Source organism: Oncorhynchus nerka, linkage group LG22 (genome assembly GCF_034236695.1).
Source record: "Oncorhynchus nerka isolate Pitt River linkage group LG22, Oner_Uvic_2.0, whole genome shotgun sequence".
NCBI lineage: Eukaryota > Metazoa > Chordata > Actinopteri > Salmoniformes > Salmonidae > Oncorhynchus > Oncorhynchus nerka.
This window is the reverse complement of record NC_088417.1, coordinates 98,976,925-98,991,924: the sequence shown is the minus strand read 5'-3', so window position 1 is coordinate 98,991,924 and position 15,000 is coordinate 98,976,925. Positions and strand designations below refer to the sequence as shown.

The following is a 15,000-nucleotide window of genomic DNA, read 5'->3' as shown; positions in this document are numbered from 1 at the left end:
TTCTAGCCCAGTCAGCCTTCATCGAGGTTCCCTCTCTAGCCCAGTGCCTTTCCCTCTTCTAGCCCAGTCAGCCTTCATCGAGGCTCTGTGTTCCCTCTTCTAGCCTGTCAGCCTTCATCCTGTGTTCTTCTAGCCCAGTCAGCCTTCATCGAGGCTCTGTGTTCCCTCTTCTAGCCCAGTCAGCCTTCATCGAGGCTCTGTGTTCCCTCTTCTAGCCCAGTCAGCCTTCATCGAGGCTCTGTGTTCCCTCTTCTAGCCCAGTCAGCCTTCAGCCTTCATCGAGGCTCTGGCTAGCCAAGTCAGCCTTGTGTTCCCTCTTCTAGCCCAGTCAGCCTCATCATCTAGCCCAGTCAGCCTTCATCGAGGCTCTGCGTTCTCTCTTCTAGCCCAGTCAGCCTTCATCGAGTGTCTGTGCTCCCTCCTCTGCGTTAGAGAGGGTTCAATTCAGTGCTGTTAAATGTTCAGGGTGAGCAGTTAACAAAACCTTCCATCCTACAAGACTTGAATCATTCATCCCAAAACTATCAGACTATCAGTGTGTCTCTTTAGGAAGGGATTGTTTTCCACATAGACAACCTCTGGATTGGAATGATTGGAATGATTGGAATGATTGGAACGATTGGAATGTTTGGAATGATTGGAACGATTGGAATGTTTGGAATGATTGGAACGATTGGAATGTTTGGAATGATTGGAATGATTGGAATGATTGGAACGATTGGAATGTTTGGAATGATTGGAATGTTTGCAATGACCCCTCACTGGTGACAGAGGCTTTGACAGTCATCACATGGTATGTGGGCGACTAAATGTAAAGGACGTTCACTTTGTACAACCTCCTTAACCAACGTTATCAGGTACCAGTGACCAAGTGAAGCTCTGTCTGTCTCTAGTATTGTAACTTGTACAACCTCCCTAACCAACGTTATCAGGTACCAGTGACCAAGTGAAGCTCTGTCTGTCTCTAGTATTGTAACTTGTACAACCTCCCTAACCAACGTTATCAGGTACCAGTGACCAAGTGAAGCTCTGTCTGTCTCTAGTATTGTAACTTGTACAACCTCCCTAACCAACGTTATCAGGTACCAGTGACCAAGTGAAGCTCTGTCTGTCTCTAGTAGTACTTGTAACGTTATCAGGTACCAGTGACAACCTCCTTAACCAACGTTATCAGGTACCAGTGACCAAGTGAAGCTCTGTCTGTCTCTAGTATTGTAACTTGTACAACCTCCTTAACCAACGTTATCAGGTACCAGTGACAAAGTGAAGCTCTGGCGTCTGTCTGTCTCTAGTATTGTAACTTGTCACAAACCCAAGACGTCTCCGTGGCATGAAACCCAACAATAATCGACTATTAATATCAACCTATAAAGGCCTTGAGGTAAAGAAGATTACACGACTCAAGAGACAACCACAAAATTATTCTCATTATTAGAGCTAGAAATTATTAGCATTAAATACTATTAAATACTGCTAATAATACCACCATTATAGCTAAAACACCCATTAATTCCTAATCCGCCGCAATAATTACAGTTTGGCTCGGGTTTTTGTCAGGCTCGTTCTGCTTCCTGAAAATAACATACTTTAACACGAGTCCAGAGGCAGAGAGAGAGAAAGAGAGAGAGACAGAGAGAGAGACAGAGAGAGGCAGAGAGAGACAGAGAGAGACAGAGAGAGACAGAGAGAGAGACAGAGAGAGAGACAGAGAGAGACAGAGAGAGAGACAGAGAGAGAGACAGAGAGAGACAGCGAGACAAGAGAGAGAAGCAGAGAGAGAGAGGGAGGGAGAGAGAGAGAGAGAGAGAGAGAGAGAGAGAGAGAGAGAGAGAGAGAGAGAGAAAGAGAGAGAGACAGAGAGAGAGACAGAGAGAGAGACAGAGAGAGGCAGAGAGAGACAGAGAGAGACAGAGAGAGAGACAGAGAGAGAAAGAGAGAGAGACAGAGAGACAGAGAGAGAGAGACAGAGAGAGGCAGAGAGAGACAGAGAGAGACAGAGAGAGAGACAGAGAGAGAGACAGAGAGAGAGACAGAGAGAGACAGCGAGACAAGAGAGAGAAGCAGAGAGAGAGAGAAGGAGGGAGAGAGAGAGAGAGAGAGAGAGAGAGAGAGAGAGAGAGAGAGAGCGAAAGAGAGACAGAGAGAGAGACAGAGAGAGACAGAGAGAGAGACAGAGAGAGAGACAGAGAGAGACAGCGAGACAAGAGAGAGAAGCAGAGAGAGAGAGGGAGGAGAGAGAGAGAGAGAGAGAGAGAGAGAGAGAGACAGAGAGAGAGAGAGAGCGAGACAGAGAGAGAGAGAGAGAGAGAGACAGAGAGACAGACGGAGAGAGAGAGAGAGAGACAAGAGGGGGAAGCAGAGAGAGAGAGAGAGAGAGAGAGGGGGGATGGAGAGAGAGAGAGAGAGACAGAGAGAGAGAGAGACAGAGACAGAGAGAGGGGGGGAGAAAAGGGGGGCAGAGAGAGGGGGGAGAGAGCCCCACCCTCTTCAACATATATATCAACGAATTGACGCGGGCACTAGAACAGTCTGCAGCACCCGGCCTCCCCCTGCTAGAATCCGAAGTCAAATGTCTGCTGTTTGCTGATGATCTGGTACTTCTGTCACCAACTTCCACAAAGCTGTGAACGATCTGAGAGACAAGTCAAGAAGGGCCTTCTATGCCAACAAAAGGAACAAATGTCAACATACCAATTAGGATTTGGCTAAAAATACTTGAATCAGTCATAGAGCCCATTGCCCTTTATGGTTGTGAGGTCTGGGGTCCGCTCACCAACCAAGACTTAACAAAATGGGACAAACACCAAATTGAGACTCTGCACGCAGAATTCTGCAAATATATCCTCCGTGTACAACGTAGAACACCAAATAATGCATGCATAGCAGAATTAGGCCGATACCCACTAATTATCAAAATCCAGAAAAGAGACGCTAAATTCTACAACCACCTAAAAGGAAGCGATTCCCAAACCTTCCATAACAAAGCCATCACCTACAGAGTGATGAACCTGGAGAAGGGTCCCCTAAGCAAGCTGGTCCTGGAGCTCTGTTCACAAACACAAACACACCCTACAGAGCCCCAGGACAGCAGCACAATTAGACCAAACCAAATCATGAGAAAACAAAAAGATAATTACTTGACACATTGGAAAGAATTAACAAAAAAACAGAACAAACTAGAATGCTATTTGGCCCTACACAGAGAGTACACAGCGGCAGAATACCTGACCACTGTGACTGACCCAAACTTAAGGAAAGCTTTGACTATGTACAGACTCAGTGAGTATAGCCTTGCTATCAAGAGAGGCCACCGTAGGCAGACATGGCTCTCAAGAGAAGACAGGCTATGTGCACACTGCCCACAAAATTAGATGGAAACTGAGCTGCACTTCCTAACCTCCTGCCCAATGTATGACCATATTAGAGAGACATATTTCCCTCAGATTACACAGATCCACAAAGAGTTCAAAAACAAATCCAATTTTGATAAACTCCCATATCTACTGGGTTTATTTTCCCTTGTGTTCTTTAACCATTTGTACATCGTAACAACACTGTATATATGTATATAATATGACATTTGTAATGTCTTTACTGTTTTGAAACTTCTGTATGTGTAATGTTTACTGTTAATTTGTATTGTTTATTTCACTTTTGTATATTATCTACCTCACTTGCTTTGGCAATGTTAACACATGTTTCCCTTAACAATAAAGCCCCTTGAATTGAATTGAATTGAATTGAGAGAGAGGGGGGGGGCAGAGAGAGAGAGAGAGAGAGAGAGACAGACAAAAGAGAGAGAGAGAGAGAGAGAGAGAGAGAGAGAGTGTGAGGCCATGAAGTGATGGGGGTGGAAAGGAGGAGAGGAGGCGGGAGGAGGGAATCCAGGTTTAAATAATTGCTCCTCTCCTCTCCTCTCCTCTCCTCCTCTCTTCGTCTATATTTTGAATGCAATCAGTCTCTTTTTAACTGACAGGCATGACGAAGACAGATCATGTTGAATAGAGGAACCGGGGAACAGTCAGGCATTGGAAGCACTCTACTCTAGCACTATCCTACAGCGTTCTAAATGGAGCCCTATTCCCTATATATAGTGCACTACTTTAGGCCAGAGCCCTATGGAACCCTATTCCCTATATATAGTGCACTACTTTAGACCAGAGCCCTATAGAACCCTATATAGTGCACTACTTCAGACCAGAGCCCTATGGAATCCTATTCCCTATATAGTGCACTACTTTAGACCAGAGCCCTAAGGAACCCTATTCCCTATATAGTGCACTACTTTAGACCAGAGCCCTATGGAACCCTATTCCCTATATAGTGCACTACTTTAGACCAGAGCCCTATGGAACCCTATTCCCTATATATAGTGCACTACTTTAGACCAGAGCCCTATGGAACCCTATCCCCTATGTAGTGCACTACTTTAGACCAGAGCCCTATGGAACCCTATTCCCTATATAGTGCACTACTTTAGACCAGAGCCCTATGGAACCCTATTCCCTATATAGTGCACTACTTTAGACCAGAGCCCTATGGAACCCTATTCCCTATATAGTGCACTACTTTAGACCAGAGCCCTATGGAACCCTATTCCCTATATATAGTGCACTACTTTAGACCAGAGCCCTATGGAACCCTATCCCCTATGTAGTGCACTACTTTAGACCAGAGCCCTATGGAACCCTATTCCCTATATAGTGCACTACTTTAGACCAGAGCCCTATGGAACCCTATTCCCTATATATAGTGCACTACTTTAGACCAGAGCCCTATAGAACCCTATTCCCTATATAGTGCACTACTTTAGACCAGAGCCCTATAGAACCCTATATAGTGCACTACTTCAGACCAGAGCCCTATGGAACCCTATTCCCTATATAGTGCACTACTTTAGACCAGAGCCCTATGGAACCCTATTCCCTATATATAGTGCACTACTTTAGACCAGAGCCCTATGGAACCCTATCCCCTATGTAGTGCACTACTTTAGACCAGAGCCCTATGGAACCCTATTCCCTATATAGTGCACTACTTTAGACCAGAGCCCTATGGAACCCTATTCCCTATATAGTGCACTACTTTAGACCAGAGCCCTATGGAACCCTATCCCCTATGTAGTGCACTACTTTAGACCAGAGCCCTATGGAACCCTATTCCCTATATAGTGCACTACTTTAGACCAGAGCCCTATGGAACCCTATCCCCTATGTAGTGCACTACTTTAGACCAGAGCCCTATGGAACCCTATTCCCTATATAGTGCACTACTTTAGACCAGAGCCCTATGGAACCCTATTCCCTATATATAGTGCACTACTTTAGACCAGAGCCCTATAGAACCCTATTCCCTATATAGTGCACTACTTTAGACCAGAGCCCTATAGAACCCTATTCCCTATATATTGTGCACTACTTTAGACCAAAGTATAGTACAAAGTAGTGCACTCGGTAGAGAATAGGGTTCCATTTGGAGACTATCTGTTCGTGACTGTGTGTACAAGCAGATCAAACGGAACGGTGTAGGATATTATTAAGACAGTATTTACCCTGAACGGTGTAGGATATTATTAAGACAGTATTTACCCTGAACGGTGTAGGATATTATTAAGACAGTATTTACCCTGAACGGTGTAGGATATTATTAAGACAGTATTTACCCTGAACGGTGACCAGATATTATTAAGACAGTATTTACTTCTGAACGGTGTAGGATATTATTAAGACAGTATTTACCCTGAACGGTGTAGGATATTATTAAGACAGTATTTACCCTGAACGGTGTAGGATATTATTAAGACAGTATTTACCCTGAACGGTGTAGGATATTATTAAGACAGTATTTACCCTGAACGGTGTAGGATATTATTAAGACAGTATTTACCCTGAACGGTGTAGGTATTTATTATTATTATTAAGACAGTATTTACCCTGAACGGTGTAGGATATTATTAAGACAGTATTTACCCTGAACGGTGTAGGATATTATTAAGACAGTATTTACCCTGAACGGTGTAGGATATTATTAAGACAGTATTTACCCTGAACGGTGTAGGATATTATTAAGACAGTATTTACCCTGAACGGTGTAGGATATTATTAAGACAGTATTTACCCTGAACGGTGTAGGATATTATTAAGACAGTATTTACCCTGAACGGTGTAGGATATTATTAAGACAGTATTTACTTCTGAACGGTGTAGGATATTATTAAGACAGTATTTACCCTGAACGGTGTAGGATATTATTAAGACAGTATTTACCCTGAACGGTGTAGGATATTATTAAGACAGTATTTACCCTGAACGGTGTAGGATATTATTAAGACAGTATTTACCCTGAACGGTGTAGGATATTATTAAGACAGTATTTACCCTGAACGGTGTAGGATATTATTAAGACAGTATTTACCCTGAACGGTGTAGGATATTATTAAGACAGTATTTACCCTGAACGGTGTAGGATATTATTAAGACAGTATTTACCCTGAACGTTGTAGGATATTATTAAGACAGTATTTACCCTGAACGGTGTAGGATATTATTAAGACAGTATTTACCCTGAACGGTGTCTTAATAATGATATGCCTGATTAAGACAACAAAACGATATCTTCCTCCTTCACACCAAATCTCTCCTCATACAGTGGCACAGAGACACACACACACACACACACACACACACACACACACACACACACACACACACACACACACACACACACACACACACACACACACACACACACAGAGAACTTTGGCACAGCCAGAACAGGGGCTGAGCCTGGCTGTTCATGTGCAGCTTTGTTTTTTTCTCTCACAAAAGCTCATTTAAATTCCACAGATGGACTTTACTGATAACCTCCTTAGTTGATGTTCAACTTGAAAACATCAATTAAGATTTCGGGTTTTCATTAAAATAAAAAAATGTGTTAGTCAATTCACAGTTTTATGAAACATTTCCTCCCGTCTATCGGTTGCCAACTTCAAGTTGCATGGCAACAGGGTAGTCCCCCCCCCCCCACAAACACCTCCTCACCACCCTACAATACATGGCAACAGGGTAGTGGTCCCCCCCCCCACCACAAACACCTCCTCACCACCCTACAATACATGGCAACAGGGTAGAGCAGTGACCCCCCACCACCACAAACACCTCCTCACCACCCTACAATACATGGCAACAGGGTAGAGCAGTGACCCCCCCCCACCACAAACACCTCCTCACCACCCTACAATACATGGCAACAGGGTAGAGCAGTGACCCCCCCCCCCCCCCACCACAAACACCTCCTCACCACCCTACAATACATGGCAACAGGGTAGAGCAGTGACCCCCACAAACACCTCCTCACCACGCTACAATACATGGCAACAGGGTAGTGCAGTGACCCCCACCACAAACACCTCCTCGTCACCCTACTATACATGGCAACAGGGTAGTGCCCCCCCCACAAACACCTCCTCACCACCCTACAATACATGGCAACAGGGTAGTGTCCCCCCCCACAAACACCTCCTCGTCACCCTACAATACACCATTCACGGGGAAACACACGATCTGCATCCCAAATGGCACCCTATATAGGCTAGTGCACTACTGTTGTGGTGAAGAGGGTACCGTTTGGGACAAAGCCAGGAAGGAGCCAACAACAGGAAGTAGCCAACTCCAGGAAGTAGTCAACACCAGGAAGTAGTCAACACCAGGAAGAAGCCAACACCAGGAAGTAGCCAACTCCAGGAAGTAGTCAACACCAGGAAGTAGTCAACACCAGGAAGTAGCCAACACCAGGAAGTAGTCAACACCCAGAAGTAGTCAACACCAGGAAGTAGCCAACACCAGGAAGTAGTCAACACCCAGAAGTAGTCAACACCAGGAAGTAGCCAACACCTTTAATAGCAGTTTGTATATGAGAGCTTAGGCTACAACAAGATAAAAACATGGAAGTAGCCAATAGGTAGCGGCAGGTAGCCTAGTGGTTAGAGTGTAGAGGTGGCAGAGTAGCCTAGTGGTTAGAGTGTAGAGGTGGCAGGTAGCCTAGTGGTTAGAGTGTAGAGGCGGCAGGTAGCCTAGTGGTTAGAGTGTAGAGGTGGCAGGTAGACTAGTGGTTAGAGTGTAGAGGTGGCAGAGTAGCCTAGTGGTTGGAGCGTTGGACCAGTAACCAGAAGGTTCCTAGATCAAATCCCCCGAGCTGACAAGGTACAAATCTGTTGTTCTGCCCCTGAACAAGGCAGTTAACCCACCGTTCCTAGGCCGTCATTGAAAATAAGAGTTTGTTCTAGACTGACTTTCCTCGTTAAATAAATATAAGCAGTTGAGATGTTGAAACCACAGTGAGGTATCCAACGTAATGAATTATAGGTCATTATATTTTAGGATGATCCCTATAATATGAAATCTTTCCCCTAGCGGCGGCAAGCTATTTGGCCCCCCTTAGTTAATTAATTAATAAAATTTTAATTTTAAATGTTGGACATAAAAGACTGTAAAAAACACCAGGAAATCATCTCCAAATGATTTCAATTTCAGAAAATCTATTCCCAATTATTCACACGCATAACAGAGACACGTGATCGTATACAAATGTAAACAATGTTTCAAATGAAATAAATGATTACGTTTAAGAAAATCTATTCCTAAAATGATTACGTTTAAGAAAATCTATTCCTAAAATGATTACGTTTAAGTCCATTTATTATATCTGTTTGGGCTTCTTGCTGTTAATTTGGAGACTACAAATGATTTGTAATTATGTGTATTATATATATTAATTATATGGCCCCGTGACCATATGCTCAAGAAGAATTCGACCCAACGGCTAAATCTGAGTTGATGATCCCTGTTCTATATGGTAGACTTAGGCCTATACATTGGCATTAAGCTTGTCATCCACATACACACACACACACACACACACACACACACACACACACACACACACACACACACACACACACACAACACACACACACACACACACACACACACCACTCAGGCCTAATTAGAGACAGGAAGCAGTGTATCAGCAACACGGTCTAAGAAGACATTTAACTCATTCAACATCTCCCAAAACACAACCAATCAGGACAAAGTGTTTTCCCATGCCAGAATCATTTGAAAGGGTAAACAAACGGTTTATTGTCGTTTATATATAGGCCTTCCTTTAGCCATAGATTAAAACACATCATAATGTCCACCGGTACGATGTGTGTTTGTTTAGCAAATCAAATGTTGCTATAGCGGTGCATGGAAACATGATATTGCAAAGCCACATTAAATAGCCCACCGACAGAGATATATAGCCTACCTACAGAGATATATAGCCTACCTACAGAGATATATAGCCTACCTACAGAGAGATATAGCCTACCTACAGAGATATATAGCCCACCAACAGAGAGATATAGCCTACCTACAGAGATATATAGCCTACCGACAGAGAGATATAGCCTACCTACAGAGATATATAGCCTACCGACAGAGAGATATAGCCTACCTACAGAGATATATAGCCCACCAACAGAGAGATATAGCCTACCTACAGAGATATATAGCCTACCTACAGAGATATATAGCCTACCGACAAAGAGATATAGCCTACCTATAGAGATATATAGCCCACCAACAGAGATATAGCCTACCGACAGAGATATATAGCCTACCGACAGAGATATATAGCCTACCTACAGAGATATATAGACTACCGACAGAGATATATAGACTACCGACAGAGATATATAGACTACCGACAGAGAGATATAGCCTACCGACAGAGATATATAGCCTACCGACAGAGATATATAGCCTACTTACAGAGATATATAGCCTACCTACAGAGATATATAGTCTACCGACAAAGAGATATATAGCCTACCTACAGAGATATATAGCCTACCGACAAAGAGATAGAGCCTACCGACAGAGATATATAGCCTACCGACAGAGAGATATAGCCTACCGACAAAGAGATATAGCCTACCTATATAGAGATATAGCCTACCTACAGAGATATAGCCTACCTACAGAGATATAGCCAACCTACAGAGATATAGCCTACCTACAGAGATATAGCCTACCTATATAGAGATATAGCCGAGCTACAGAGATATAGCCGACCTGCAGAGATATAGCCTACCTATATAGAGATATAGCCTACCTACAGAGATATAGCCAACCTACAGAGATATAGCCTACCTACAGAGATATAGCCTACCTATATAGAGATATAGCCGAGCTACAGAGATATAGCCGACCTGCAGAGATATAGCCTACCTATATAGAGATATAGCCTACCTACAGAGATATAGCCTACCTATATAGAGATATAGCCTACCTACAGAGATATAGCCTACCTACAGAGATATAGCCTACCTATATAGAGATATAGCCTACCTACAGAGATATAGCCGACCTACAGAGGCAGATTCTAATGCAATGTCTATTCCAAAACACCAACATTTCTGCCAATGTGCTACAGAGACAAAAGAGTGAACTGCCACAAAGGCCTACAAACGACAGCAGCGTAAACACAATTCTTCATCGTCTCTCTTGGTCTTAATGCTTGTTAATCTTCATCCAGTAAGCAGAACACAATTCACTAATGTTTCCTATTCTTAGGGGCATTGTGGGAATGAATACAAAACGTATCCTCATCATCAAGCACAACGTCCTGTTTCCTATTAGCCCCGTGTGGAATGTCATTCATCTATTTACCCTATGACCTACGAGCACGGCGTAATAATGCACATTCCTCACGCGGGCCTGTTTAACCTATGGCTTCACTGTTGCAAGCATCACCTTCCTCTTTCTCAACCAATGAGGGGGATGTATTTATATGTGAACTTACCCTTGTTCGCTCACTTGCTGTTTTTTTGTTTTTTGTTTTTGGGCAACAGTTTGACAACTATCCACTTCCCCACCACCACCAGCTATATATAGTAACTTTAAGAAGCAGTGTTTGGAATCCCCCCCCCCCAGCGGTGGGGTTTCAATGCCAGCAGCCCCGCACGGGGCTAGCTACAACCACATCATCTGGCTCCGAGGATCTCCCCTCGGAGACGAGTCCGTTTCCCTCAAAACCGTTGAATAAAATGCCATGTTGAATTCCGCCTTTACAGTTCATTCAGTTTAAACCTGTACTAGATTGGACTGGGCGTAGTGTAACAGCCTACACCTGCTGTTACTAAACCCAAAACCGGTTCTACGCATCCGCGTGGAGGAAATGACAATCCAAAGGCTCGTCCATACATTTTAAACCCCTACTGCTGCTCCTGTGCTACAGACAAGAGACTTTTAACAAACCCCGTAGTAGTCCCTACAAAAACAACAACTCAAAGGCATCGTCGCTGCCTTTCAAAACCCCACAGAAATATGACGGAGGTGTAACTTCATTCAACGTCTCTCTGGTACTGACATGCTGCACCTGCTGTTACTACCCAAAGAGGAACGATGCCTGAGTCTTCACGAGGGCCTGCTGTTACTACCCAAAGAGGAACGATGCCTGCTGTTACTACCCAAAGAGGAACGATGCCTGCTGTTACTACCCAAAGAGGAACGATGCCTGCTGTTACTACCCAAAGAGGAACGATGCCTGCTGTTACTACCCAAAGAGGAACGATGCCTGCTGTTACTACCCAAAGAGGAACGATGCCTGCTGTTACTACCCAAAGAGGAACGATGCCTGCTGTTACTACCCAAAGAGGAACGATGCCTGCTGTTACTACCCAAAGAGGAACGATGCCTGCTGTTACTACCCAAAGAGGAACGATGCCTGCTGTTTAAAGACACATCAGGCCTCCTCAGCTATGTACTGAGTGGGAGGCCCAGTGATCCCAGAGAAATCACATGTAAACCCACTACTATCATTCACAACTTAAAGGGTTATCAATAATAATGTATGATGTATGTTTCGGAGCGGTGAGTTCAGAGCGTTGGGCCAGTAACTGAAAGGTTGCTGGATCGAATCCCTGAGCTGACAATCTGTCATTCTGCCCCCCTGAACAAGGCAGTTAACCCCACTGTTCCTAGGGCCGTCATTGTAAATAAGAATTTGTTCTTAACTGACTTGCCTAGTTAAATGTAAATACAAATGCACAACGAGACCCTTATATTCTTAATAGCTGATAAACAAAGCTAAAAAATAATCTGTAATAATATAATTTGTCCTTGTAAGAGGGAGAAAAAAAAATGTTTACACAGTGAAGCTGAAATAATGATACTAACATGTTCAAACACCATATGCAATATCCACAGCTAGAATTGTGTTCTTTAAATGAGCTGAGATTGACATACTTGAGCCTGCAAAATGTCCACTTCCCAGGGAGGCTGGTCTGTTTCTACCACTAACAGGAGGAGAGAACATCTGCAAGAAAAGAAACACTGCTTTACAATGGACACCCTTATTGCTTAAAAGTTCAATCTTAAATATATCAATAAATAGGACATGTCGTGGTTTTTTTGGTTTTTGTCAAATCCTAATAATCACGTTTTGAAATAACTATTATAAATTATAAAAGCCTTATGCTACACAATAAGTATAATTGTGGTCTATGATGGGGAACCCCAAGCCAACTTCAACTGAGTGCTGAACACCTTTCCCTGATCTGTGCTGCAGATGGTCATCCATATTGACCAATAGTAGTGTCTTCTAATTCTATATTGACCAATAGTAGTGTCTTCTAATTCTATATTGACCAATAGTAGTGTCTTCTAATTCTATATTGACCAATAGTAGTGTCTTCTAATTCTATATTGACCAATAGTAGTGTCTTCTAATTCTATATTGACCAATAGTAGTGTCTTCTAATTCTACTGCATCCTTAGATTTATAGTGTCCTCCCCAGAAATAACAGCAATATGAAAACTGTAATTATTAATAATGTCTACCTCGCTGTAAATACACTGACGAAAATAAATAAAAAATGTCTGGATTAGCAAATATCAAATGTATTTCTGATACATAAAAGTGATTTATATATGTATTTATTTTCACAAACAGCTAGAAGTTGACTAAAAGTAGCGATCGTTATTGGTTAAAGAAACATGGCCGTGGGGCACGTTTCCTGTCCCAACTTCCGAATATACAGCGTAATAAAGGACACATATCTGCCACGACTAGATCGGGTCGGAATAAAGTCAATTATCCGTTATTCATAACATGAAATAAAAACATCAACATTGTGTACAAGTAACGACTTATATGTTAAAGCTGATATGTAATCGTGGGCTACTCCCGCATGCAGTTATGTTACTGGGATTGATCTACTGACCGGAGACCTGTCACTAGAATTATGCATCACAAAAAGACAGGAATTTAAAACTTATTTAAAAAATGTCTATTCTAGGACAGAATGAAACAAGGAAAAAATACTTAAAATGGGATATACTACCATTGATGTTGGGAACATTTTCAAATCGCTGTTTCGCATCTATAGAAACAACACAATTACTAATGCAATATCATATTTCTCTGCACATGTTTTGGGAAAAAATAGAAAACACAATTAGGATACTATAACTTGCTTAAATCTTATGTTTTATGTTGAGTTAAAGACGTACAGAGAAAAAAAAACACTTTTAAATAAATACATCACAATGAATAACAAAAACATTAGTCTATCTATGCCGTACAAATAAACATTTAAACAGTCCGCCGGTAGGTCGGTGCCGTGGTTGTGGTCATTGCAATATTATAACAATTGCTTACCGCACTGAAATCCAATAAGTCGCTTAGTTCTTTGTCTGTCCCTAAGGCAGCCATTCGCTGTTGGTGATGCATTTTAGCAAAATCACACAAACCTAAAAACATGGAAACAAATTGCGGTCAGAGGACGCCAGTTCTCGCACGGATGGGAGGGGGACCGACTATTAGATCTTCCTCAAAATCCAGACGACCGGGAGCCGAGTCGCGCAAGATTCCACTTTGCATTTAAACCTATTCTCTCTCAGCGCATCCTTGTGCAACAGGAGGTTTAGGATAAAATGTATGAATCGGGTGAAATAAAATAGGAAGAAAAATCAGCATAGGAATGGGAATGTTTCCCCAAATCCAGGTCGAGCTGTGCTAATGGCAGTTTAGCCAGAGATCAAGAAGTGACAATCCCGTTGCATATACAATAAATACAAACACTATAAAGACAGCGGGAAAAAAATGTAAATAAAGCGGACTTTATACAAATGGTCAACACACGCAGTGAAAGTAGGTCTGGTCGTTTATAAATATCAGTTTGTAAATGGAACGTGATCATTGACAGGACTTTTATTCATTTCCAGCTTCCACTCATCCGAGTTTGAGCCCCATGTATGTGCCACAGAATAGTAATAACGTTGGTTTCTACAGCCACCTAGCTACCTTTTAATATATCGATTCCTTGCACTTTTGCTGACAGCAATTGGTGGGGTGAAATGTACATTTACGAGAGGGAAAATTGATAAACGTTGTTGACATTGCAAAATATGTTTTAATTGTAAATGATTGATTGATTGGTTCAGAACGCAGATATAATTGGGTTGGAGTGCGCAGTGTCAACAGGAAGGTGCGCGCGGGTGTGTGAATGTCTGTCTGTTTGTCAACATCTCAAACCATCCAAATTCATGGCACATAAACGATGATATTGGGTCGATATGAAAACAAACATTTATTTCGACATCGATAGTTGGCTATATGATTTTTATTTTTTTATTTTACATTTAAATATTGTTGTTATTACAAGATAACAACGCCCAAATTCACTCGTTCAATTTATAATCATGGGGTGAGGTCTGCAGCATAGCTGGTAAACCTAGTCTTTCTTCAATGATGATGATGATGATGACAAGACAGACAATGTTATTGATACAATGTATGAAAATATAACTAGGCTATAGTTGTATTTTGGCATCAAGACAAAAGTGTGCTATTCTATCACAGGAGATCAAATGTGCAGGTTGAAATATTTTGACGTTACATAATGATGCTACCTACCCTTGTAAGCCTGTTTTCAGAGCTAGGGGGGCTAGC

The 15,000-nt window shown here is 42.4% G+C and overlaps 1 protein-coding gene across 10 annotated transcripts in view; it reads right to left on the bottom strand.

Annotated features, from left to right (window-relative positions):
• LOC115125850 (transcription factor 4-like) overlaps positions 1-15,000 on the bottom strand; it is a 498,318-nt gene that overhangs the window by 482,616 nt on the left and 702 nt on the right. For 2 of the 10 annotated variants that reach the window (XM_065007641.1, XM_065007648.1), the window contains exons 1-3: positions 13,708-13,932; positions 13,391-13,429; positions 12,294-12,363 (exon numbers count right to left, since the gene is read on the bottom strand). In XM_065007641.1, the coding sequence (XP_064863713.1) occupies positions 12,294-12,363; positions 13,391-13,429; positions 13,708-13,809 (211 nt within the window). In that variant the 5' untranslated portion in view covers positions 13,810-13,932. Of the gene's footprint in view, positions 1-12,293; positions 12,364-13,390; positions 13,430-13,707; positions 13,933-15,000 lie in introns of those variants that run through there. The other 8 variants (XM_065007644.1, XM_065007646.1, XM_065007645.1 and 5 more) reach the window with 6 other exon arrangements.